The following is a 23,768-nucleotide window of genomic DNA, read 5'->3' as shown; positions in this document are numbered from 1 at the left end:
TGGCATTAGAAACTGTTTCAAGGTGGAAAATGAAACTCACTTTGTCAAACTAAATGAGCTATTTGTAGGTAACCATTAGCTGGCTGATAGCCCCATGATGCGGCAGAGCGAGTCACATTGCATGCCGCCATGTGAGGCACAGAAAAGCACCTTGACTTTGATGGGTTTTAGTCTTCAGCAACCTGATGGACAATGTAGCTGTGACTTTCAGAAACAACTAGCCATGAAGGACTAGATTGACCATTTACGATGAATAACAACTACACTTGAGTGCTGGGGCAACTAGTCTGATTGCACATGGGTATTACTAAGTTTTTGTGTAATCTTCCTAGTCATTTGAAGTCAAACAAGTCATGATTGATGAGTACATCACATGTATATGTAAGCGTACATAGCATTACTTGTATGAGAAGAGGAAAGGACAAAATGGACATATCCATATTGTCAATCTATGACAGGACAGACACAGAGCACAGAGCAGCATTAACAGCATGGGACAGCATCTTGACACACACTGACAGGACATGTTCAGTACCAAGGACGGAACCAACAACCAAGGACAGAACCAACAGTATAGGACAACATCTCCAGTTCCAAGGACAGAAGCAGCAATACTGAACAGCATGTTCAGTACCAAGGACAGAACCAACACAGGACAGAGCCGACAGAACAAAACAGCATCTCAGTACCAAGGATACAACCAACAGCACAAGACAACATCACCAACACCAAGGACAGAACCAGCAATTCTGAACAGCATCCTCAGTACCAACGACATGACCAACAGAACAGGACAACACCCTCAGTACCAAGGTCAGAACCAACAGCACAGGACAGCATCATCAGTACCAAGGTCAGAACCAACAGCACAGGACAGCATCCTCAGTACCAAGGTCAGAACCAACAACACAGGACAGCATCATCAGTACCAAGGTCAGAACCAACAGCACAGGACACCATCCTCAGTACCAAGGTCAGAACCAACAACACAGGACAGCATCCTCAGTACCAAGGTCAGAACTAACAGCACAGGACACCATCCTCAGTACCAAGGTCAGAACCAACAGCTCATGACAGCATCCTCAATACCAAGGTCAGAACCAACAGAACAGGACAGCATCCTCAGTACCATGGTCAGAACCAACAGCACAGTACAGCATCCTCAGTACCAAGGTCAGAACCAACAACACTAGAAAGCATCTTCTTCTTGAGTCCTCTTCAAAATATGATAGGCAACAAGGAAACATGGTGGAGGACAATCTAACATTAAGCCCACCTTTAGTAGAAACTTTTGTGTTGGTACATGGCAAGAACTGCTTGAAAATGTTAATCATTGTTCCAATTATGACCAGGTTTCCCCTGTACAATGTGGCAAACGTTTCCATTTTGCAGGTCTGCGGTTTCAACATCAGACAAAGTTGGGAAGCAAGCCTACCTCCCAACTTTCTCATGTGGTTTTCTACAGGGCAGGTTCTCCTTCTGATCAATGGTGCATCATTTCTATTCCTTTTTTCTCTATAATAGCGTCCGAGTGGAAATTACTCCTGCTAGACACAACTCCCTTCTGTAATCCTTCAAAGTGTACTCCTTACAAAGGACCACTATGAATCACACTCAGCGCTACAAGGAAGATCAGGCTGCTGACGTCCAACTGACGTCATTCACGGCAAGAACACCTTGAACCTCAGCACGTTGATGCACAACTTGTTCAAAACTACCAAACCTTATATGATTCTTACGAAAGTACATGGCATGTACTCAATGTAACCTATTAGGCAATCAAACATGGCTCATCCCGAACTATTTCGCATCTTCACCCTTAATTTGTTACTGTCATTGAAGAAAAGTTTGAAAAGAAAAGGCAAACATTGTACTTGTGGGATCTTAACTGGCTTAAACTTTGTAGTCATAAACTTCCAAAGGTTTTGGTGAGGAGGGGTCATTGACATGACTCCTGCTTTGAAACTAAGGAAGAAACTGTAGTAGCATATCTGGGGTGTGCTTTAAATGTGCAAGTTTATGTCGACTGCGTAAGGGTCTGCTACATGATCAAAGTACATGTCCTCCAAATATCTGCTATTACCATAAACATGTACCATTATTTTGTAACAGAAGGCACTTGGTCAAGCAAATTGGTCGTTGAATGCTGTTCGATGCCTTTCTACACTGATATAGTACATGTACATCTTGCTCCCTTAGCAAGGTTCAAGGATGGCATCATTTATGAGCTGCAACAGAGGCTATTACTGTAAATACAGTAAAAGGCTCTTACTCATATTTGTTCTTATTGTATGATTTTGAAAAATTGTATGCCGGTAGAATTACAGAATCCCAAACCATTTACTAGTACTACCCATTCTATTGCATTGGAGACTGCGTAGTCAGATGACCTATGACCAGGGCTCAAAATTTGCACCCAAAATGCACCATATGCGCCCAATTTTTTACTGTAGGTTCACCAGTGTACCTACATGTAGATACTTTTGTAGGCTAGTATAGGGTAGAGATACAACAGTGTATTGTACACTGGTATACAAAATATTCTTGAAACATAAGTATCTGAAATAATATAACCTTTCTTGTACTTTGTTTGATGTGATATTTTAACAAAGGCCTTCAATCATTCATTAATTCATTCATTTCCATACTACGCAGTCGTCACTAGCTTTTGTTACAGTGTCAGTGTTGAGTCTATAAGCCTTAGAAGTGCTCCATACCCAGAGAGCCAACCTCTTTACAAGACTTAGTGAACCTTTCATATTCACCACACAATCCTAAGGATTTTCACTGATCATAAAGGAGAGCCCTCCAGTCCATCAGTACACAAGCCAGCCTACCAAAGTAGGGTCCAGGCAGCGATTAGCAACTATTTTTGATGGTTGGACTTTCTTTAACAGCACGACTGCCTATTAGGCAATTACTGCCCAGTGTTTACATGCCCCTGCCACTGAAGGCAGCTGACCCTCCTATTTGGACAGAACATCAGCTGTGCATTAGAGATATTAGCTCGCTCTTACACTAGGGCTATCACTGTTGGTGCTACAAAGGGCAGGGTGGGCAGGTTTGATTGAATTTGACGCAGGGCCAAGGGTTACCAACTTAATTGTAGAATATAAACCGTACTCTTGAAATGCCTTAATCTAGTTGTGACTTTTCACAATTCTGGAGGGGCAAGCTGGAAAAGTTTTGCTTCAGCAAAGCCGCAGATAGGATGATGTGAATCTATGGTCAGACAATGGACAGCATACATTTTTTTGATTCACTATTAGTAAGTACAACTTAATTCACCATTTCCTGGTATATCTAGTACATGTACATGTACAATGTAGTTCTGACTAAAAACTTGCAAATAAACCAAAAACAAGTTGCAAGAACTCTGCATCCTTGCTTTCATTAAAGGCCCAGTTGAAGTCTAAAATGTATCAAGTATGCTCTAGAAGTCAAAAGTGCATGGGAAGGGGCAGTTAGTATCAGTATTGATATTCTTTTAATCAATCATACATAATATGTATATGTATGAGGAACGCTCTAGACCGCCACATGAATCCCACCCTTGCAATCAGCACGTGCTGTTAAGACCCGTATCCCTCGCCTCCTCTCCCCGCAGAGTCCTACCCCCTCTTGGAGCTGTTGTTATTTCATGCGTCAAGTGGTAACATCCACTTTAATTTGTGCTCATCAAATTTGCATGAGATTCACCACTGCTAAAAGTCATGGTATAAGCCACATCCCGACATTGACATACAACACACTGTAAAACTAAATGCACTTGATATTACTTATTCATATGTGCTTAATCTCAGAAATCAGGGGACAATAGCAACTTTATAATCTTGCTGATAGTTTTGTGTAAAGAATTAAGCCGTGTCCCTTTGCCCTTAATTCGCTGCATCCATGCATGCTTAATGTGGGTTCCTAATGGCTTGGTAATGACAGAATAATGTGCCCTTTCCTGAACGCCTGACAACCAATCTATCAAACCAGAAACTGTTAGAGACAGGAAGGCCATATCTGGACATGTGGGTAAAGATAAATCACCTAGTATATGCATACAATTTGCTATCATTCGTGCCTACAAAAATATAACAGACATACAGATTTATGACTTTGTTGCCAATGCTCAGTCTCCTAGGCTCTCACATTAACCCTCTTCCTGCTGAGGCTAGCCTTATGGCACTGAATTTGTATTACTTACAGTGTGATGCAGCACGGAAAAGGTTAAAGCTTAACCTAGCGCTGTTAGCTTAATAACTTTTGCAGTCACCGTGGTTATATTTTCAGGTCGGAGGATAGGAGGAAAAAGGAGCTTTTGCATTATTCTAAATCTATGGTTTAGATAACTCTCTATTACACTAGTCATGCAAGGGAAACATAAGTGGTATTCACAGTGACATGAATTCACGGAGAACAGGTCACTGCGAAAATAAGACCACCAAGAAAGTTTCAAGATTGACAGTACACAGCCATTATAAATGCCCTACGTGTTGCCAGGTTGTGTCACTACATCATAAATGTCCATAAAGTGGGTCCCAGTAGAGAGTGAACATGGCATGTTTCCCCTGAGGTTTTGTATTAGACACAGGGTGAAGCCTAATTTTCACATCAGGTCTTTTAGGGACGTCACGGCATTATCAAATACGCATGTACCCGTTTATGTAACAGATGAAATAAGTTTGCATACATTATATATTCATTGGTACACAAGTATTTCAGCATGCACATGTACATGAAATGATCAAAAATGCTCGCTATCTCTTCCGATTCAATTTGACATCACAAAACATACTTATCCCATTGGTAACCAATTACTCAACAATTTGCAACAGTTTGTGTAATACTGTTGCAAGGAAACTTCACTACTAGTATGTTGTAAAGATGTAAATGCTTTCATGTCACACACTCAGGTAAATGTTGTTCTAATACACTTCCTGCCTTAATACAATACACTTCATCTTGAATTTAATGTCAACTCTCATAAACATACACAATAATAAAAGAATGGTGTTGTGGAGGTCTTTTGGAGAATGTCTTTAACACCTGGATATCTGAAGTGTACATAACATTACATGTACTTCGAGGATTACTGATGCTGCATTGGTAGATCTCAATATAAATTCACCTTCGTCAAGAAGGTTCTGTTTGTGAAGCATAACTCGAGAAGTTGAGGATGGATCTTTATGATATTTGATATGTAGGTACAGGTTAGTCTGAGTAACGCAGACTCCGCTGTCTAGGGCTTTTATGTCCCCTCCAGATGCTGGGCCAGCCGCTATAGCGTGATTCAATCAGGCTAGATACTGGTTAGCAAAAGGAAGAAATAGTTAGATTTTGGGCCCGCTAGCAACTTTCTACCGTACTGCAGTGGAACTTCCAGTTATGATATCTCATGTTCTGGACATGCTACGGTCGTGATCTTTGAATACTCGATAGCTCTTGTTTATCAATATGGCGGTATCAAGGTACCGTGCAGAATTTTGATCATCATTAGATTATTCCAGATATTTGAATCATTAAAAACAACACATGAAATAGTGATTATTGATTAAACTCTTCGTTCTCTGAGGAATTGCTATAGTGGACACTGGGTAAATCATTATCATCCATCTAACTTACAGATAAATCATTTTTGGTACAAAACAAACACCACTAGTTACAGTAGTAATTACAGCAAGGCATATATCATGCCTGTACAGACAGGTATCGCCCAAAATAAGTCATGATCCATTTCGCGGATTATGCCACTTCATACCACCATAACAAATCATAGTCAATATGACAAAAAGACCAATTTAATGGTTTAAACCTGTATCTGAATGATAAGAACAGGAGAGGAAGGGGGGAGTCCCAGGGTGGATAAGGGAGTTGTAAATATCTTGCAAAAGACGTGAATGTTTTATGGTAAACCTCAGGACTCAAGCTGTGCAATTCACATTAAAGCAAATATACAAATAATGGCTAACAGATGATAGATGTATGTTTACACAGGTACGATTATGCACATATCTGTTTACTCTTAATGAAAAGTTCAAATCTTAATCTCAATCAAAATCAAATTTGTGCTCAACAACGAAGAAACAGATAGTACCATTTCTGATCTTCCAATAAAAAAAAAGGAAAACTGTCTCACACTAAAACATAGATAGTGTTGACATGATTGGGTGCTTATAGTTAAATCATACTGTCATCAACAATTGTGTCCATTGAATAAAGAAAGATTTACTGCAATATTACACCCTTTCATCCATGCATAAGACTACCAGGACAATAACTGTTTGCATCAAATAGAATCTAAAAGAATTAAAAACAACCAAAGCAACAGGACAAGTCTTCAGTTGATCTAAATAGACAAGATGAAGGTACGAATTACAATGCATGTCCTAACATAATCATCTATCTACATGTGGTTCTCAAGAGTACACATACACTTCAAACCTGCATGACAGACCAAATGGCTGTACCCATGAGCTACATGTTGAAGCAAATAAAACATGTGGTGTATAACCATGTATGCAAATATACAAGGATAACAATTTACATTACACATGTTACATACACATGTTTGTACAACAGACCCGAAGGGAATTTCCTGAACAAACCAACAAACGATGCTCACTTTGATGACAGATGCAGCCTGTGCCTCAAGGTAGAGTCCAAATGCCTCCAAAACAGGCCGTGAATTTCTTTCTGATTTAGGTAAAACAGAAAATCTATACATAAATGATATTGACGAAAATGAATGCATTTATCGAAACTGTTCATCTATAATTTATACAGAGTAGTCAAACATGAAGCAGAATCTGTATGTCGGTATAAAGGGTGGTTGAAACTGTACCTACATAGACATAGTAGCGCTGCTTACGGCGTGTCCTCTCCATCCCGCGAGCGTGCACACCTGCGCCGTGCCGATCTCCACGCGACCATCCTCCCTAGCCGGCGTGCGGCACATTGGCTGCCTGACACTTCATCAGAGGGGTGATAGATTAGCGCAGCGTGCCAGCCCCAGCACTGATTCACTGCCGCCAGCTAGGACAGCTGCAGGGCTAATTCACAGGATTTCCACCAGATTGCTATGTACATGTAGCGTATACCGGTTGACTCCAGAATACAGGTCTTATTCTTGGCACTGCCTTCATAAACCAAGGTGCAGAGTGGGGATTGCATATACTGAAATAAGCTGTGAATATCCTGCATATTTCAGTAGGCTATTTAGCATAATATGGCAATAATAATAGTATTTCAATCCCCAGGCTGCAATAATTATTCTGCAGTTGTCTTTGATCAATGGGTAACATATTTGCTGAAAGCTGTCGGGTCATACCATTCTTTTGGTGAGGATAGGGAGGGACAAGACCATTCTATCTAAGAGGGCAAGAGAAAACCATCAAGTTGACGTTTTGGTTATCTCCAAGCAGATGTTGGAAAGCAGAATCATAATGTTTGCTTTCTAAGGAAGGCTGTTTGCAATAAAAACGAGGAGCTGGAAACTGATTTTGCCTTCCAATATCTGCTTTGAGATTAACCTTGCGGACCAATAACACAACCGATAGGTATGCATATAATAATATATGTACTCAGTATAAATATGACTGCATTGATTGGTTGGTTCAATCCCTCCCTTCCGTATCGCGCTGTGGGAAATCCTCTAAGTCTAATCAAGCTGCAAATTCAGACGAATGTTCTTCCAAGTTGAAGTTTCAGATGACCTATTGTTCCCTGCACACATTACCTGGTCGGCTGCGAACAGCAATTTGTTTTGCTTCTGGAGTGTGAAAGACAAAGCGACCTGCACTAATTGCTGCTTGATGAAAATCGATTTGAAAATTATGTAGGAAAATCTGGGCACAATACCACAGAGGACTGCTTAACTGTCCCATGTAACGTGCTTGCTGGAATATATCCTTGTGGTGGTTACCATAAAATATCAGATAAGTCATGTCGCATTTGGAGACATGCATAAAACATGGCTTGTTTAGCCACTAAGGCAGGTATCCGGTGACCATGTTGTTCAATTTTGCTATTACCAAACATGCATATGTTTATACTACAAAAACATCCTTTCATTTGAAGCAGGGTTTTAATCTTTTTCCATTACTGCACTGGTGCAGCTACCATCCAAAATACTGCATGTATCTACATGTACCTCCTCCCAAAAAGTAACCATTAATCTATGGATCTCCATACAGATTGCAGTTTTTATGCAGTATATAATCACATCACTCTTCCATTGAAGTTTATGATTTAAAGAACCCCCGGATGAGCCCTAGGCCTTAAGATGACATCTAATATTCCATGACAAAAGGAACCCCTGAGATTGGATTAGCATGGTTACAGATGACCTTTCAGATATAGTGTAGCATCTCTCCCAGTCAAGAAGCACTTAAGTTGACAAATATGCCTATATTACCCATTATAATGTCTTCAAAAAGATATACATCATCATCTTATAGGCTATTTGATGATACCTAAGGTGTTAGGCTGTTCTCCATTTATTAAAGGATTATTATAATTAATCATATGAAAAGTTTAGGCCTTAAATTTGCTAAAGACACAAGTTAAATATGGTAGAAGTATGATACTGGTAGGTCTGTCAAAGTTACTGTACAGTATACCAAAGGTCCTATTCTTTATCCATAATCATCTAATGCAACATAACTCTTTTAGTTGTGATGGTTGGTAAAGCTGTATTTGTGTAATACCAACTTTTTTCACCAGATGGCATCATTCTTAACAATGAATGAAGAATGAAGACCTTTATTGTACACACATACCCACTGGGTTTAGTACAGGTCACAACAGAAAACATAACAGTTTGAAAGTACATATATATACATTACAATGATAAGCTAACACTAATCTAATGATTACGTTAATTTGGCCTCTTCTCGCTTCTTGGTGATATTGTAAATATACGTACAGGTGTGTTTTATAATAGAGGGTTTACCTAAAGTCATTAGAAATATGAATTGCTCCTCTTTGCAAAGATGTATAAAATGGGGAAAGCTACATTGAATAAGTTTATAAAGCGCAGCTCTCTCTTCGTTGTATAAACTACATTCTACTAAAAAGTGCTGCTCGTCTTCTATCCTATTTAAATTGCAATGTCTACATATACGTTGTTCTAGGGGAGTGCGGTTATGACGTCCGGTTTCAATGTGAAGTCTGTGACAGCTGATACGGAGTTTTGTGACTGCAGTCCTATGCCGTATATTTTCGAGGCTTAGATACTTTTCTTCGTTATATGTGGACTTGAACAATCTGTAGGATCTCAGTTTGTTTCGAGCTGATCCACCTTTGTTATCATTGTGTATTTCTTTTAGGAAAGTTTGAAAGTGAATATCTTTTGAGCGTTGATTGATGGAATTAATGATTTGGGACGTATCTGTGTTTGGGGATAAAGAGCAATGCCAGATGTAGCCGAAACCGCACTCCTCTAGGGACTTCCGAACTCCTGACGCCCAACATTTGGCTCCAGTTTTGTCTAAGTCTATCTGACAAGCGAGAGCATCTAACTGAAAACTGTATAGACAACCCCCATTGCATTGCATTCCCACTGTCAACACAATAACCATCCTATTCTGTTCCAAGAAAAATCCCCTCCTTTCATCGGAAAAGATCAAACAACAATTGAAGGATAATTCTTAGAGAGCTATAAATGCTCCCAGCAAAATACAATCAGCTCCAAAGTGCTGTTGGGGACAAAAATGGGAGCTTTCCGGGCAGAAACCCATTGTACAATGTAGAGATGAATAGCACTTCAACAGAAAAACTGGGACAAACTTCCCTCCGTTTCCCCCAGGGCTGTCTCAAGCTTTACATTTTTTCTGTCCCACTCTTTGTTTGAGAGCCCATGTTGTTATTTTCATTGTCAAGTCTGTCATTTTAAGCTTACAAAAAACAAATTTTCATCAATTTCTGTCATGAAGTTAAGATTTTAGGGACAGATGGGTGAAAATTTTGCCTGTCCCAGCAAGCAAATTTCCATACCGGGACGGAGAGACAGGTCCTGGAGACAGCCCTGGTTTCCACTTAACAGTAGTGTATGAGATAAGTGACTGCCATGTGATGCACTGTAATCCAATTTATATCTATATCAGATTAACAGACACAGTCATAAAACAGCTGTACCTACAGCCACTACAAACGCAAAAGTTGAATTCTGACAACACTGAGAACAACTATTTGTCAAGGAAGGCTGATGATGCCTATAAAGTCTCACACTTCAATGTTTATCATCTGGGTATAATGAACAGAAAACTGCTGCCATTTCCTGTAAAGAATGAGTCAGGTCAATACCTGGTAATTATAGGCCATTGATTTTCTATGCAGGAGGGGGGAGTCATGGTCTCTCAGCAGTAATATGTACAAACTTCTCATTAATATAAAGGTTTCGACATGGAGACAATGGAAAATGCCTGGCTGAACTGAGTGAATATTTGTCCCAATGTGCCGGCATGTTTGTTAAGAAATACAACTTTTTTTCTTTCAAGACATTTAAATACATTCTTTTTAGTCAGTCCTAACATACAATATTACATTGCACCCCCTATCCTTTACTGATATGTGCCCATTTCGTTGGCTTAACAGTATGTGCTAAGATGTTTTATTTCCCATATACATGTACCAGCCTTCTTACCTACATCCTGTCTTAGACAAACACTTACAGTTCCTTCTACATTATGTGCAGTGCATTATCTACTATGAGGCAGAAATAACAAACAGTTATTGATCCAAACCTTGCGGATGCCTTGGCATGAAACTGACAGGACAGGCAATAAAACCCCTTATTTACTCTGCCACAGCAATCAGTCTCACAGGCAGTCAAGTTTAGCAAGCTGCCAGTTCAGCCAATTAAGCCAAAGTACATAAACCTGCAAACAACACTGCAAAGTTGCATCTTGGGGAAGAAAAGTGGGAGAACTTTGTTGAAGTGTTTACCAAATATTTTGCAAAACTCTTTTGTAGAGATGAACCATAGCTAATCAAACTATATCATATCCTGGACAAAAGACAAGGCTGCAATACCAAATTACCAAGTCTTGCTATGCTACACAAGCTCACTGATAAAAGACTTCTGATAAAAAGAAGAAACGGTATATCAAAACTGCAAAAGCTCAGTGTCTTCACACATACATCTTTAAATATGTGTACATGTACATGTATGTGCATTGGACAGCACAAGAATAACAGTTTTTCTGGCGGACTGTAATGCAATGAAAAACTGCTGGATAGATCTTATGAAGAATCGTCTAAGAGAATGGTACTTATTGATCTTTCTGATAACTAATGACTTATATTGTAAGTCAACCTCAGCAACGTTGCGGTTCAGCAAGAAATCATATAATCAGCAACAATTTCTATGCTTCAAAATGAACTGGATTTAATCCTTTCTACAATCTCCTATAATCCTGAGTCTGAGGGAAACAGGTGGTGCTGTTCTTTTCAATCATAGTAAAGCTAAAGTATGACTTAGCCTTTCCGACTTTTCCTGCCGTTTTTTAATATGATACCATAACAAACATGTCTGAATTTTCCCACAGAAGACTAACTCACTCACTCACCCACTGCGTTGCGCTCTCTCGGAATCTCCCCATGACTAGACTAACAGACTTAGTCAATAGTAGCCTGGAATCCAAACCGAAGAGACTCGGGAGCTATAATAGGTTTGGATTCCAGGCTAGCCTGATACGTCGTCGGTTGAGCCTCGCTGGCCATGTTACTCACCATGGTGAACCAGCTGGTAAACTGCTTCTTTGGTCACCAGAAGGCAGAAGGAGAAGAGGCCGTCTATACTTGACATAAAAGAACCATATAGAGTCGGAGACTTGCTTGAATGGAAAAGACTTGGCCGAAATGATGTATACCGGTAACAGAGAATTCTGGAGACTAAACTTTGTGAACACTCCAACTTAATTTAGTATAAACATGTATGTATGTATGTAGCCTGATACTGACATTACTGGCAAAAGTTTTGGAAGACAATCCAACAACTCAATCGTTCAATTTTGAATTGTATTTATCTTAACCTCCCACCACATAGCCTGGTATCCATCCGTTTTCAGCTTTTGTTATAGTGTAAACCATTACGAAGGAGTCACAGGCTGAAAACGAATGGTTACCAGGCTGCTGCCTTGCATGGTTGAACTTGTAGGGTTTGTGCACTGTGAAAGCTGATACTGCTCCCTTGTCGCTACCAAAGCAGTCAGTAGCAATCACTTCCAAGGTTTTGCAGCTTAGCCCTGGTATTACCAGTGGTAACCTACAGAGCAACATGTGTTCCTGCACTAACTGGAAGATTATACACAGATGGGAACTGTTATGTTTATATAGGAGAGTTTTCTCACAAGGTTTCAGCATTGAAACATGTACAAATATTTTTGTTCCCACAGATTACTCAGGGCATTAATGTAACATATGGTGAACAACATGTATAAATGCTACACAAGCATATAACAACCAACCAATAGTTGTCCAGCTTTTAGGTCCCAACATACATAGTTGAGACAAACTGTCAAAATACATGTATGTTAGTCCAACCAATTGATATATCCATTATTATGCAACTCACCCATCGTATTGACAAGACAAGGTTCATCCGACGTAACCACCTTAGCATCCTTGCAGTCAAGCCGACTGACATGGTACAGTACATCTAGCATGCAAATGGCAATACTGCAGGGCTGCCTGGTAACCGAGAGCCAAGCTGTGGAAAAGTGTTGGTTCTAGTAACTTCAACATGAAGTGGAGCGTACCATAATGGAGATGGTGGGGGCGAATGTTTAACAAAACATTACACATTAGCTACCTAACAAGAGTTTGACTGCTGTATCAACACTTAAAAAATAACTTACGCTGTGGTGAAATACAAACTCGCAGAGTGGACCAATACAAACCTGCAAACAAGCCCTAAATATTTCATAGATGAGAGCCTTTGGATTTTTGCTGGCAGTACAGCCTGGATGCCATCCTGTTTACTACATGTAGTAGTTAACCACGGCTAAACTACCTGGTAAACAAATAGGATGGTACCAAGGCTACTTACAGATAGGAAACAACAAGGACAAATAATTTGCTGCATAGAATGATTTTAGTCTGTCTGTTGTCCATTTACTGTTTCTACATGCATGAGGCAGACAGATGTGTTTGACATTGACATCCTTACTAGTACTGTTAATCTAAAACATGTACCATGGAATTTTATCAAGATAATCAAATATCTGGGACAAGGCCTGATTAGGCATCACGCATGCTGACTATACAGTGGGAATATTGCTACATTTGTACTAGCAAAGTTTTACTATATAAGTATGGGGAATATATGACTCTCAAGAGGCAGATCATACCTTATGAAACTCATCAAACGTTCGAATCATAAATAACATTGATATTAAAATTATGATACTACATACGAGTCAGAATGCATCTGCCTGGTAGTGACAACTGGCTTGGATCTTCATCTTAAGACAAGCTGGTCTCCCGAGACATCATCTTTGGTTTGCTGGATAATCTTTAACTATCTAACGTTGTCACATTTGTATAAACAATGACCTTACCATTAGTGAACAAACTGCTTTAAATTGTATGACTATGTGTCACCCATGGTGTCTAACTTATTCCACTATAATTCCTCATTATACATGTATTTTCATTGTGACATACAAATCAAAATGTACCTCATAACTCATATCCAACAAGTCATAGCAACAAAAGAAAAACAGTGTCACAGGTACGGTATCGGAAAATTAATGGCAACACGTTACTGTAAACTGTAGTTAAAAGGCTTAAGCACTTGCCACAGGGTTAAAGACACAAGAGAGTTACAATACCAGTATATCCAGCATTTACCAAAGGATGTGTTTATTTTCCTGGGATTGACCTGAATTTTTTGACATGTACCATCTGCTTGTGATGACAAAAATGTACATGGGCTTATATCAACCCCAATGTGTTGACAGCCAGACTTAATATTTCCTCTTCAGCTTTCTGTTCCTCTTATAGACATTGATATTTCTCTGGACAGGTGCAAACTCAAGTAGAATCTTCATACCTAAAAGAGTGGTTCTACTTGAGACAACACTTTAATGTTGATCTACATTGCGACTCTGGAATGTTTCAAAGGTTATCATTGTCTATCATACAAAAAGGCCCGGAAACAGCTGTCAAATAGAATTATGTCATGACTCATAATGCATTGCAGTGCAAAGACAGGAGGTATTCCTTCAAGAGTGTACTGTTTGTTTATCTCACAAAACTGTTAAACCAATAAAAAAGCACCTTGGATCCTCCATAACAAGTGGCCCAATAGATTACACACCTGCAGAAACACCCGAGGAAGGATCATAATTATAGGGATAAGACAATGTGCAGTTCTTTCCCCTTTTTCAGTAACAGCTCTTTCCTTCTATCAAGGAGGTTAAAATAGGTATTTTAACCTCCTTGCTTCTATGCACACATTTTTTTCAAATTCCAGGTTACACATTTATCCCTGTTTGACCCCCCCTCCAACTTGGTTTGGTCCAGCCCTAAAAACACCATTGTGCATGCCATGTATAGAGCTAATGGAAACATGACCTTGTCAAAGATCACACAGACCAGTGAATGGTAACATTCAAACTTCTAAGTGGGGAAGTGAGCACCAGGAAGTCTTCAAAACACGAGTGCACACTTATGGTTCAATAAGAGAGGCCTACTTCAGCTGCATCTGGCTGTCAATAATAGTTTTCTACAACCAAGAAGAGGCAATCATTGGAAGGGCAAACTTCTGCACATGACTTTTAAGAATGGTACTTAAAATTCACTGTGACAGATATTAATGTATGTGTTTACTGAATGTTACAATACTTACATGTTGTTTTGTCGAGTCAGGAACCATGTGACTTGAATAAGTCATACCAAGTGTACATTGTCTTGTACAAAAACATTGCAAGTTTTCATGAGATTTTAAGAACCTCTATTTTGAATAAGCTTTTAAGGTTTACCCGGTTTGGAGTACATATGCAGCTACCCACTCTAAAGGCTTCTATAATATCAATGTGTTCCTAGTGCTGTCCAATCCAATTCAATCATTATACTTTCAGGTAATGTGTACAATCCATGTGACACCTAGACATACCTGTCCCCAGGAGTATGGCGCTCGTCTGCGGGTGGGTGACATCATCTTGACGGTCAATGTTGTACCCTAATGTCGCCCTCAAACAGCCTGCATGTCCACCCCTCTCCTCTGCCCACTGAATGGCGTCCTCTTCAAGCTGTCTTCACCTGTTCTCCAGCTGTATCATCGAAAAACAAACACCAATATAATTCTAACAACAATATACTCCAGACCTAAGTCTATTAGTCTTTCCAACAGATGCTATGGCGGTTGCAGTTTAGAGAACAATGTGATACCTAAGCCAGGCGGATGCAAATACACTGCCCTAGGCAATACAGTGTATATTGGTAAAGCACCGGGTACTGAGGTAGAGAGCTGTATTGTGTAGAGGTATATCTCTAGAATCTTCTTGTCTTTTGTCCTGCCAGACAGTCATCAAAAACAGGTTTGACAAGCAGGCAGCACAGTAAAAACATTGCATAATGAAAGGTTTCACCAGTGATGGTAGTAAGTAAGAAAAACAAACCTTTGAGTTTGAAGGATATTCCATTTCAAAAACTGAAAAGGGGGCAGTCAGGAATAGTTTTCACCCCTCCCCTCCCATCTACTTCATTTCAATTAACATGTGAATGCTGTAAATCAATTCAATATTGCGGTTGGTAATTTTAGCGGTTTGGGGGAAAGGGAGTAGTTCACGACATTTAATTTTGATGGTGGGATCAACCATCACTGTCTCTTACATGTTAGTAATCAAATGTTTGCGATTATGAAATTTTAGCAGTTGACTAGTGACCTTTAAAGTTAATGTTAACAAATCAAGAATTACAGTACCTGAACTCGTTTACAAACAGTGTTTTATTCCCTTGTTATAACACAAGTCTTTCCAGATGCAGGGGGCTACACAGTACTGTACTTTGTACAAGCAGCTCAAAGCAGACTTATGTAAACAGAACTGCACAGTATCAAATACTAACAGGACACACCCCCTTTAACAGATACTCATCAAACATCCTCACCAGGCCCTGGGATCAAACACTTCAAAAGATCACCATAAAGTAACTGCAACTTTGGGAAGACAAAGTGGCCATAGGGTTCATTTGATAAACAGTTTTGGAAGTGCTATGAGGCTGATTATTGTACACCATTGACAGATGGTCTTAAAGATACCTCACATGTATTTGCCAAAGACATCTCACTGCCTGCGACAATGCATGATTTCTTTGTCAGTCTATTCACCTCATCCTTGAGCTATTTCAGGATAAAATGATTCTTTTTCAAAAGACAACTGCCATCTTTTCAAATATTTTTAATGCTGACTCAATATGTCATATGGAAACATCACTTTTAATTTATGTTTTTTAGAAATGATTCTTGCAGATACTCTAATCTTGCTGTTAGTTGCCTGTGCAGAGTTAAGTGTTTTTCAGAGCAGGTATCAGATCAAGCCCAAGGGAAAGTTTGTCTATGCGACCAGACATTTAGAGATGGGGTCAATGAAGTCAGCACCTGTAAATAAGGAACAGGATGTGTTTCCAGAATGAGTATGCCGTATGCTTTACATGGTTAACATGTCATGTTAGGTAAAGAATAACACAAAATGTTACATGTACTAATAAATTGCTCAATACAATTCAAATGTGCACTTAAACTTCTCAGTATCTGGCTAATCCAGAGCTACCGTTTCAATCAATATAATATGATATCAAGTTAACTTAAAAGTAGAAAAATATCAACCTTAAGTAGAAAAATAGGATACCAGTGTTAACCACATAGTGTTGTACATGTTTGTATGTCATGCAGTTAACTGAGTAAAGGGTTATTAATGGCAGGGGTAACAAGACATGACACTTTCCCATCTAAAGAAAGAGCAGATCTGCTTTGCATTTCATGCTTATAAAGGAACGAGATCTAGACTGGCGGTCTTAGGTCGGACATGTATGATCTTTGAAGTCTCTGGCTCAAGACAACCCTTTGCGTTTCAGGCTTACATCTAAGAATCAAGCTCTACGTCTCGGGTCAGACGTGAATCTTTGAAGTAGCAGGCTGGAGACAACCCAGTCCCAGTCTGTACCCCTGATGTCACAGGCAAACATACTTCTTCATGCACAGACTAAATACTGATTGTCACTTCACCTACCGGTTAACAGTGGGTGTCAAAGACAGGCCTGACAGGGAGATACTGCCTCATCTATCTGCTGTCAGACCTGATTACCGTCCAATCACAACCAGGTTTCTGCCGCTTTTTTCAAGTCTTGGGATTTATTCAAGAGATTTCAGATGAACTAGTGGCTGACAAAAACTTCTCACATGTGGTGGCATCAACAACAGCAAAGTCATGCTTTGTAAGTGCAGACAGAGTCAATACACATTGTACTGCTGCTGTCTGTTTACAAAATGTACAGCAGGATCCAAGATCACAAACAAGATAGTCAAGAATTGTTGGTCCACAATGGCAACTTTCCTGGCTTGCATTGTTGTATTCTCAAGCTAACTATTCTTGTAACCAATGCCTCGGTGCAATGAAACAGTGCAAGAGGAAATGGGATGTTCACACTGTCTGGGCATGAGCTATGTTTTAAAAATGTAAGTCTGTGTCACTTTCTTCAATTCAGTGAAAGGGCCACACTTTAGAGTAGAGTAGAGTAGAGTAGAGTAGAAGTTTTAGCAATCCACAGAATTTTATTTCAAAATCATATTTTGGTTGTAGAGGGCAGTATCTTAGTAAACCCTAAAGATTCATAATCAGTGTAAAGTTACGTACTACTCAGCATGATTCATGCAAGGTGAAGAATAACTGAGATAATTTGTTTGTGTGAAGAATTCAACTGTTTGTGTAAAGAATTAATCACCCAACAGGCTGCTATGAGTCATCATCACTCGAAGTACTTCTCCAATTTGCTATCATCTAAACGTTTCCTTCATCTTTGTTATGAAACACACAGCGGGGCGAGTAACACATTTCATCAACAGATGATTGATGGCATTTGGTAGGTGCATTCAGAAATCGTTATACAGTGGCGACATGCATTGGCCACGACGTAAATTTGGGATACATGCATCCTTATAGAGTCATCTGAAAGCTTGATCCTAAAGTAGAAACAACAATACCTTATTGTTTACCTTAGATCGACGTCTGTTCCGTTTGCAAGTCTGCCTGTTTCTGTTTTGGCGCTGCGAATGATTTGACCGGATTTGACCCGTGTTGACCGTAACTACAGCATCTAAACAATAGCAAAATGAAATTGCCCTAAAAATACCAAAAGCAATATACTTGTACTTTTTCGGACCTTGTGTTACTAACCAGTTTACAATGATTAACATAATTTTCGAATTTTACTCCATATAGTCATATACTAGGAAAACTAGTCGAATATCTTTACGTAGAGATGCCATGGATTCTTCCAAACTCTTGACGGTGAGGTAATATGTCAACTGCTTTTGAGTATATAAACTATTGATTATAACTCCACTATAAACTCAAGATTATTAAAATATACGTATTGTAGTATGTGTTAGGTACCTTTTTTGTTTTCAAACCTCATTTTTAGACGTTTTATTTTACTATTGTGAATTACCTAGCCGACAAGTCCACCCGCATAAAAAAATCCGCTCTTCCAATAAGCGGAAGTAACCCGTGCTGAGTCCTCGGGAAACCCGTCCACGATCTTTCTTTTCCCTCCTCCATCTTGGAACTAGCACCATGGCTGCCGCTGTGGAGAGGTACAAGATCTTATATTTCGTAAAATATGAAAAGTTCAAGTCAGTTTTGAGTAACAGATAATAAAGAAGACATGTAGCTAGCTCACTGTGTAATTTTGCTGCCTGCTGCTGACATTTACGCTAATATTTCGCTGAATAAAGTTAGCGGATCACTTCACTCAGTGAGGTAGCAAGATGGCTGCCTCCATCACACCAGTACCCATGTGTGGGTTCATGCATTTCGGCACTTTCGGAGGAAGAAGTTTGAGCGTTCAAAAGTTCATAACATAACATAGAAATGTATAGGAAATACTCTCTTTTGCTTGCCATGTCCTCCACTATTAGGATACAGTGCATATATAAATTGGTATACTGAAGTCATGTGCATGCAGTGAAAAGGGTAGTACAGTTTACGCATGCAAGTATAGTGCATATAAATGGTCAAAACACACATTTTATGCTGCATTTATGTCTATCCTTTTTAGTAGGCTAATGAATGCACTTTCGTAGTCTAGGTTAGAGCATGGGGCATTCAGCAAGCCATTGTGCCATTATTTGATATCAGCAGCTAGTGTGACTTTTGTAAATGTAACAACTATGTCAACTAAGTCCATTCTTACATGCTGCCTTTCCCCCTGTGTAGCAGTACTATTGAGAACCTGGAGACGGCCCCAGTGGAGGTTCCTGAGATCAAGCTGTTTGGTCGCTGGAGCAGTGACGATGTCCAAGTCAATGACATCAGCTTGACGGTATGTGACTCTGAAATTATGGCAATGGAGGTGTATGGAAGCAGGACAACTCGGCCCATTTCCAACTCGGCCCATCGCAAATCTGGTCAACTCGGCCCATTGCGGTAGTCAACTCGGCCCATCGGGGTAGTCAACTCGGCCCAACGCCGTGATCAAGTCGGCCCGTAGATTTCCACACAAAAAAAACAAAAAAAAAACAAAAAAAACACTCACCTTCTAAACAACAATCTTTGCTCGGCAGGCATGGCAGGTATTTAGCGATGAATTCTTCATGCGCTGGCGGGCCTGGTCACGTCGACCCGGCTTGGAAATGTGACCCAAGCATAACAATTTTTTTTGTACATGTAACAATGTCTCTTTTTCAGACAACTTCGAACTGTTGACTTTGAGTTTTTTGGAGCCCAATACCGCCGACGCTTGGGCAATCAACATGATTTTAATAAAAAAAACGCGTCTTTTTGTCAGACAACAAAAAAGAAATACAAGTTGAATTAACTTGAATAAAAATATGTCTGTGAAAATCATTATCGTGTGTGTGTTTGTGTTGGGCCGAGTTGACTAAGGAGATGGGCCGAGTTGACTAGGGAGATGGGCCGAGTTGACTAGGGAAATGGGCCGAGTTGACTGGGCAGAGTTGGTAATGGGCCGAGTTGTCCGACATTCGAGGTGTATGGGGTCAGTTAGAACAACCGTAGTAACGCAACTCAAGACAGAGCATATTTTCATGGTGTGATGAGTTGCATTGAGGGCTTACCGCAACAAAAAAACACCTGAAAACCACAGCGACTATTTATCAGTTAACAATATTACTGTAAAAGTTTGGCGTTGATTTAATTTCGCGGGACAAAATGGGAGTGTTTGCGGTAGGTTTTAGTTTGTGTTTGAAACAAGGTGGCAAACAGGCAGAAGACAGAACACGCCTTTATGCCATTGTTTTCAGTTTGCAGTGAAGAGGTCACCGCAAAAAACGTGAACATTCAACCACCACAAACTTAAATGCTTTTATATTTGTATCAATCATAGTGAGTACTGTGTCTATGTTGGTTTCTCCAGGCACAGCAAAGTGCTGCTTTAAACTAGAAAACATTTTAGAAATATACTGAACTTGCTGCTTTCCATCCCCAGGATTATATCCCAGTCAAGGAGAAGTTTGCCAAGTACCTGCCCCACTCTGCAGGCCGCTATCAGACCAAGCGCTTTCGTAAGGCCCAGTGCCCTATTGTAGAGCGCCTGACCTGTTCCATGATGATGCACGGCCGCAACAATGGCAAGAAGCTCATGGCAATGCGCATCGTCAAGCACTCCTTTGAGATCATCCACCTTCTAACAGGCGAGGTGAGTTGAGACATGGCCAATTTTTACAAAAGTGGCTTATCAAAATTTTAATAGCCAGTGTTAGTATTGAGATAAACAAAAGGAAAGATATTCTGTTGCAGAAAAAGATGAATCTTAGTCTTGAACTTCAAACAATAACAAGCAACGTTCAGACTCAAAATCTATGATTATGAAGAAAACTTGTAAATGAGATACTGTAAAAAAATTTATTGATCAGGAATATGTGTCAGCACAATTGAATAATTTTTGTCCGTTTTTCAGAACCCACTGCAAGTTGTAGTGAACGCTATCATCAACAGCGGGCCACGTGAAGACTCCACGCGTATTGGCCGTGCTGGTACAGTCAGAAGACAGGCTGTGGACGTGTCCCCTCTCAGGAGAGTCAACCAGGTCAGCTGTCATTGTCTTCAGAACATTTGCTCTGATGTATTCAATGTAATATGTATGTAATATATCCTTGCCTGAAAATGGTTTTGGGTTGATCTTGAATATCAAAATAGTCATGCCTTCAAGTATCACAGTTCAGGGATCTCCCCAGAAATATAGAGCAGGATGGGGGGAGGGTGCTGGGCACAGTATACGTGTTGCGAGGGGGGAGAGTGCACACCCCTCAAAAGAAGAGCGCCTGTTGCATTTTGCCTTTTTCAGACAGAAATGGGGTCATTTCCTACAACTTCAGCTTGCCTTTACCAAATTTTACATTTGAAATTTCCAGTTTTGAGCAAAATTACAGGCTTTGCTGGGGAAATACTGGAAGAAAACCCTGACTTTGAAAATCAACAGGATGGAGCTAGGATTAGAACAGGATGGAGGAGCGCCACTGTTCCATTCTTTAGGGAGATCCCTGACAGTTATCAACCTAGGCTAGGATTGATGTGTTCAAAATTTCATATTGTCTTAGAACTATCGTAAAATGGAACTGATTGCCATCAAGTACTGTAGGGGCTTCCTTCCACGATAGCCTTAACTATGCTTGCAGTTAGATATGACAGGTCGTTCAGTGTAATATAACCAGCCGTTGCCGTATGCCTTGTAAAGCTGGTGTATATACCGGCTTAATAGATGCAGATACAGAATAGAAACTTGACGTTGTTTCGTTGGTATTGCTCTGCAGGCCATCTGGTTGTTGTGCACCGGTGCTCGTGAGGCAGCCTTCAGGAACGTGAAGACGATTGCTGAGTGCTTGGCTGATGAACTCATCAACGCTGCCAAGGTAAGCATCGGAGAGAACTACTCACGGGACAGTACACATCATGTACTTTGAACCATTATCTTTGGTTAACTAAAGTGGCATTCATCATCATTTCATAAGTTTCATTGCAACAGCTTTATTTCTTCACAGTTGCGAAATTTAACATTCATTGTTGTAAGCTCCAAACAGATGTTGGGTTGGAAGTTCTAATGTTTTCTGACTGCCTAGCTACTCTAACCTTAGGGTGAAGGATTGTCAGCAAAGCCTGTCAGTCAAAAACAAGTTCTTACAACCCAACATCTGCTTGGAGATTATATTGTAAAAAGTATTTTTACATATTCTTTGTAAGGCCACAACATCTTAATTTTTTGGATAAAATTCAAACCAATATTATGGATGACGTCCTCTGGAAAATCAATGCGCGCGTGGACGTCATCCATAAAATTAAGATGGTGTGGCCTAATGAATGGAAAAATGTGCTTCCGAAGTTTTAACTGTTGCGTCTTATATCTGCAGGGATCCTCCAACTCCTACGCTATCAAGAAGAAGGATGAGTTGGAACGTGTGGCCAAGTCTAACCGTTAAGGTGGACACCTGGCACAGCTGGAGATGCACCTGCTCTTTCAGCTGCAGAATACTCTGAGCAGTTACATCAGAGGAAATAAAATATTTCCCTTACCTGTAAATGTGCTGTCTGATGATTTGGAGTTGTTCTGTTTCTTGTTTGGTGAATTCTGCATGTGTCTTGGAATTCACCACACTTCTCCCTGTGGGAGTGTGGCAATTATGTAACATAAAAATCATCAGTTAACTAATACACACACTATTCATACAAAGAAAATTGTGTCAAATTGTGGCTGTCATCTTGAGCCAGTCCTGAATCCTGACATGATGATTGTATGCTGAATTATAAGGTTGAAACCCTGATAACAGCTTGGTACATAAATTCTACAATACTTGAAACTTATCCTTGAAAATAAACATGTAACAAGGTTTTGTACCTTTCTTGACATACTTTCTTCTTTTGTGATCCTCAATTGAGGTGATGCATAATGGGCGGCCGCCGCAATGCTTTTTTAAAGTAGTTCACCTGACCCGAACAATCCTTAATTTTTGTCCTGATACTGCAATATGAAGAATTTTAGTCATGTATATTTATAAATAGCTCTGGTAAACAAATTGTCCTTTACAGGGGATGGGCAGAAAAAAGGAAAAGTCCTACATGAGGATGACTGTCTTACTTGAAAGAACATTTGTACATGCTGAAATGATCGTTAACAAACATCAGTACAAATTCGGCTTTGATAAGGCCGTGCCCAGGAGGTTTTGCCGACTCACATACATGGCTCACCTGCGTCCAATACATTCAAATTTGCAATTGTAGGGTTAACCGTTAAGCATTGCCTGCCCCATCTCACAGATGGTGTCGGTACTGTTCAACAACAGTTGACAGATCTCTGCACACATAACCTACAATCCAGTCGTACGTCGTTAGGCCGGGCTATCTTCGGCCAAGGTTTGTTCGGGACAGAGGGAGCCTGGGACAGGGTAATCTTACGCGGAAGGAGTTTTATGGGCCTCGACGAGTTACGACGTAGTGTGGGGTGATGTAGTTTGCTGAAATACGTCGTGGTTGGCTGAAATACGACGTATTTGAGTTTTGACCGGAATAGAAAACCGTGGACGAGACCATGGCAATCAAACT

General features: G+C 40.0%; 2 protein-coding genes across 5 annotated transcripts in view; one reads left to right on the top strand and one right to left on the bottom strand.

The window, feature by feature from the left end:
• Positions 1 to 18,324, bottom strand: part of LOC136441977 (divergent protein kinase domain 1A-like) — a 65,757-nt gene extending 47,433 nt beyond the window's left edge. The window contains exons 1-3 of one of the 4 annotated variants that reach the window (XM_066438549.1): positions 18,209 to 18,324; positions 15,110 to 15,266; positions 12,566 to 12,700 (exon numbers count right to left, since the gene is read on the bottom strand). In XM_066438549.1, coding sequence (XP_066294646.1) covers positions 12,566 to 12,649 — 84 coding nt within the window. In that variant the 5' untranslated portion in view covers positions 12,650 to 12,700; positions 15,110 to 15,266; positions 18,209 to 18,324. Of the gene's footprint in view, positions 1 to 6,836; positions 7,050 to 12,565; positions 12,701 to 15,109; positions 15,267 to 18,196 lie in introns of those variants that run through there. The other 3 variants (XM_066438550.1, XM_066438551.1, XM_066438552.1) reach the window with 3 other exon arrangements.
• Positions 18,325 to 18,674: 350 nt separating this feature from the next.
• LOC136441983 (small ribosomal subunit protein uS7) lies at positions 18,675 to 22,749 on the top strand. Its single transcript, XM_066438563.1, has 6 exons — positions 18,675 to 18,808; positions 19,431 to 19,536; positions 20,662 to 20,871; positions 21,133 to 21,261; positions 21,986 to 22,084; positions 22,580 to 22,749. Exons 1-6 carry the CDS (start codon positions 18,789 to 18,791, stop codon positions 22,646 to 22,648), a joined length of 633 nt encoding a protein of 210 aa, XP_066294660.1. The 5' UTR covers positions 18,675 to 18,788; the 3' UTR covers positions 22,649 to 22,749.
• Positions 22,750 to 23,768: the final 1,019 nt, after the last annotated feature.

Source organism: Branchiostoma lanceolatum, chromosome 9, assembly GCF_035083965.1.
Source record: "Branchiostoma lanceolatum isolate klBraLanc5 chromosome 9, klBraLanc5.hap2, whole genome shotgun sequence".
NCBI lineage: Eukaryota > Metazoa > Chordata > Leptocardii > Amphioxiformes > Branchiostomatidae > Branchiostoma > Branchiostoma lanceolatum.
The sequence above is the reverse complement of the archived record's forward strand: the minus strand, read 5'-3'. Positions and strand labels throughout refer to the sequence as shown.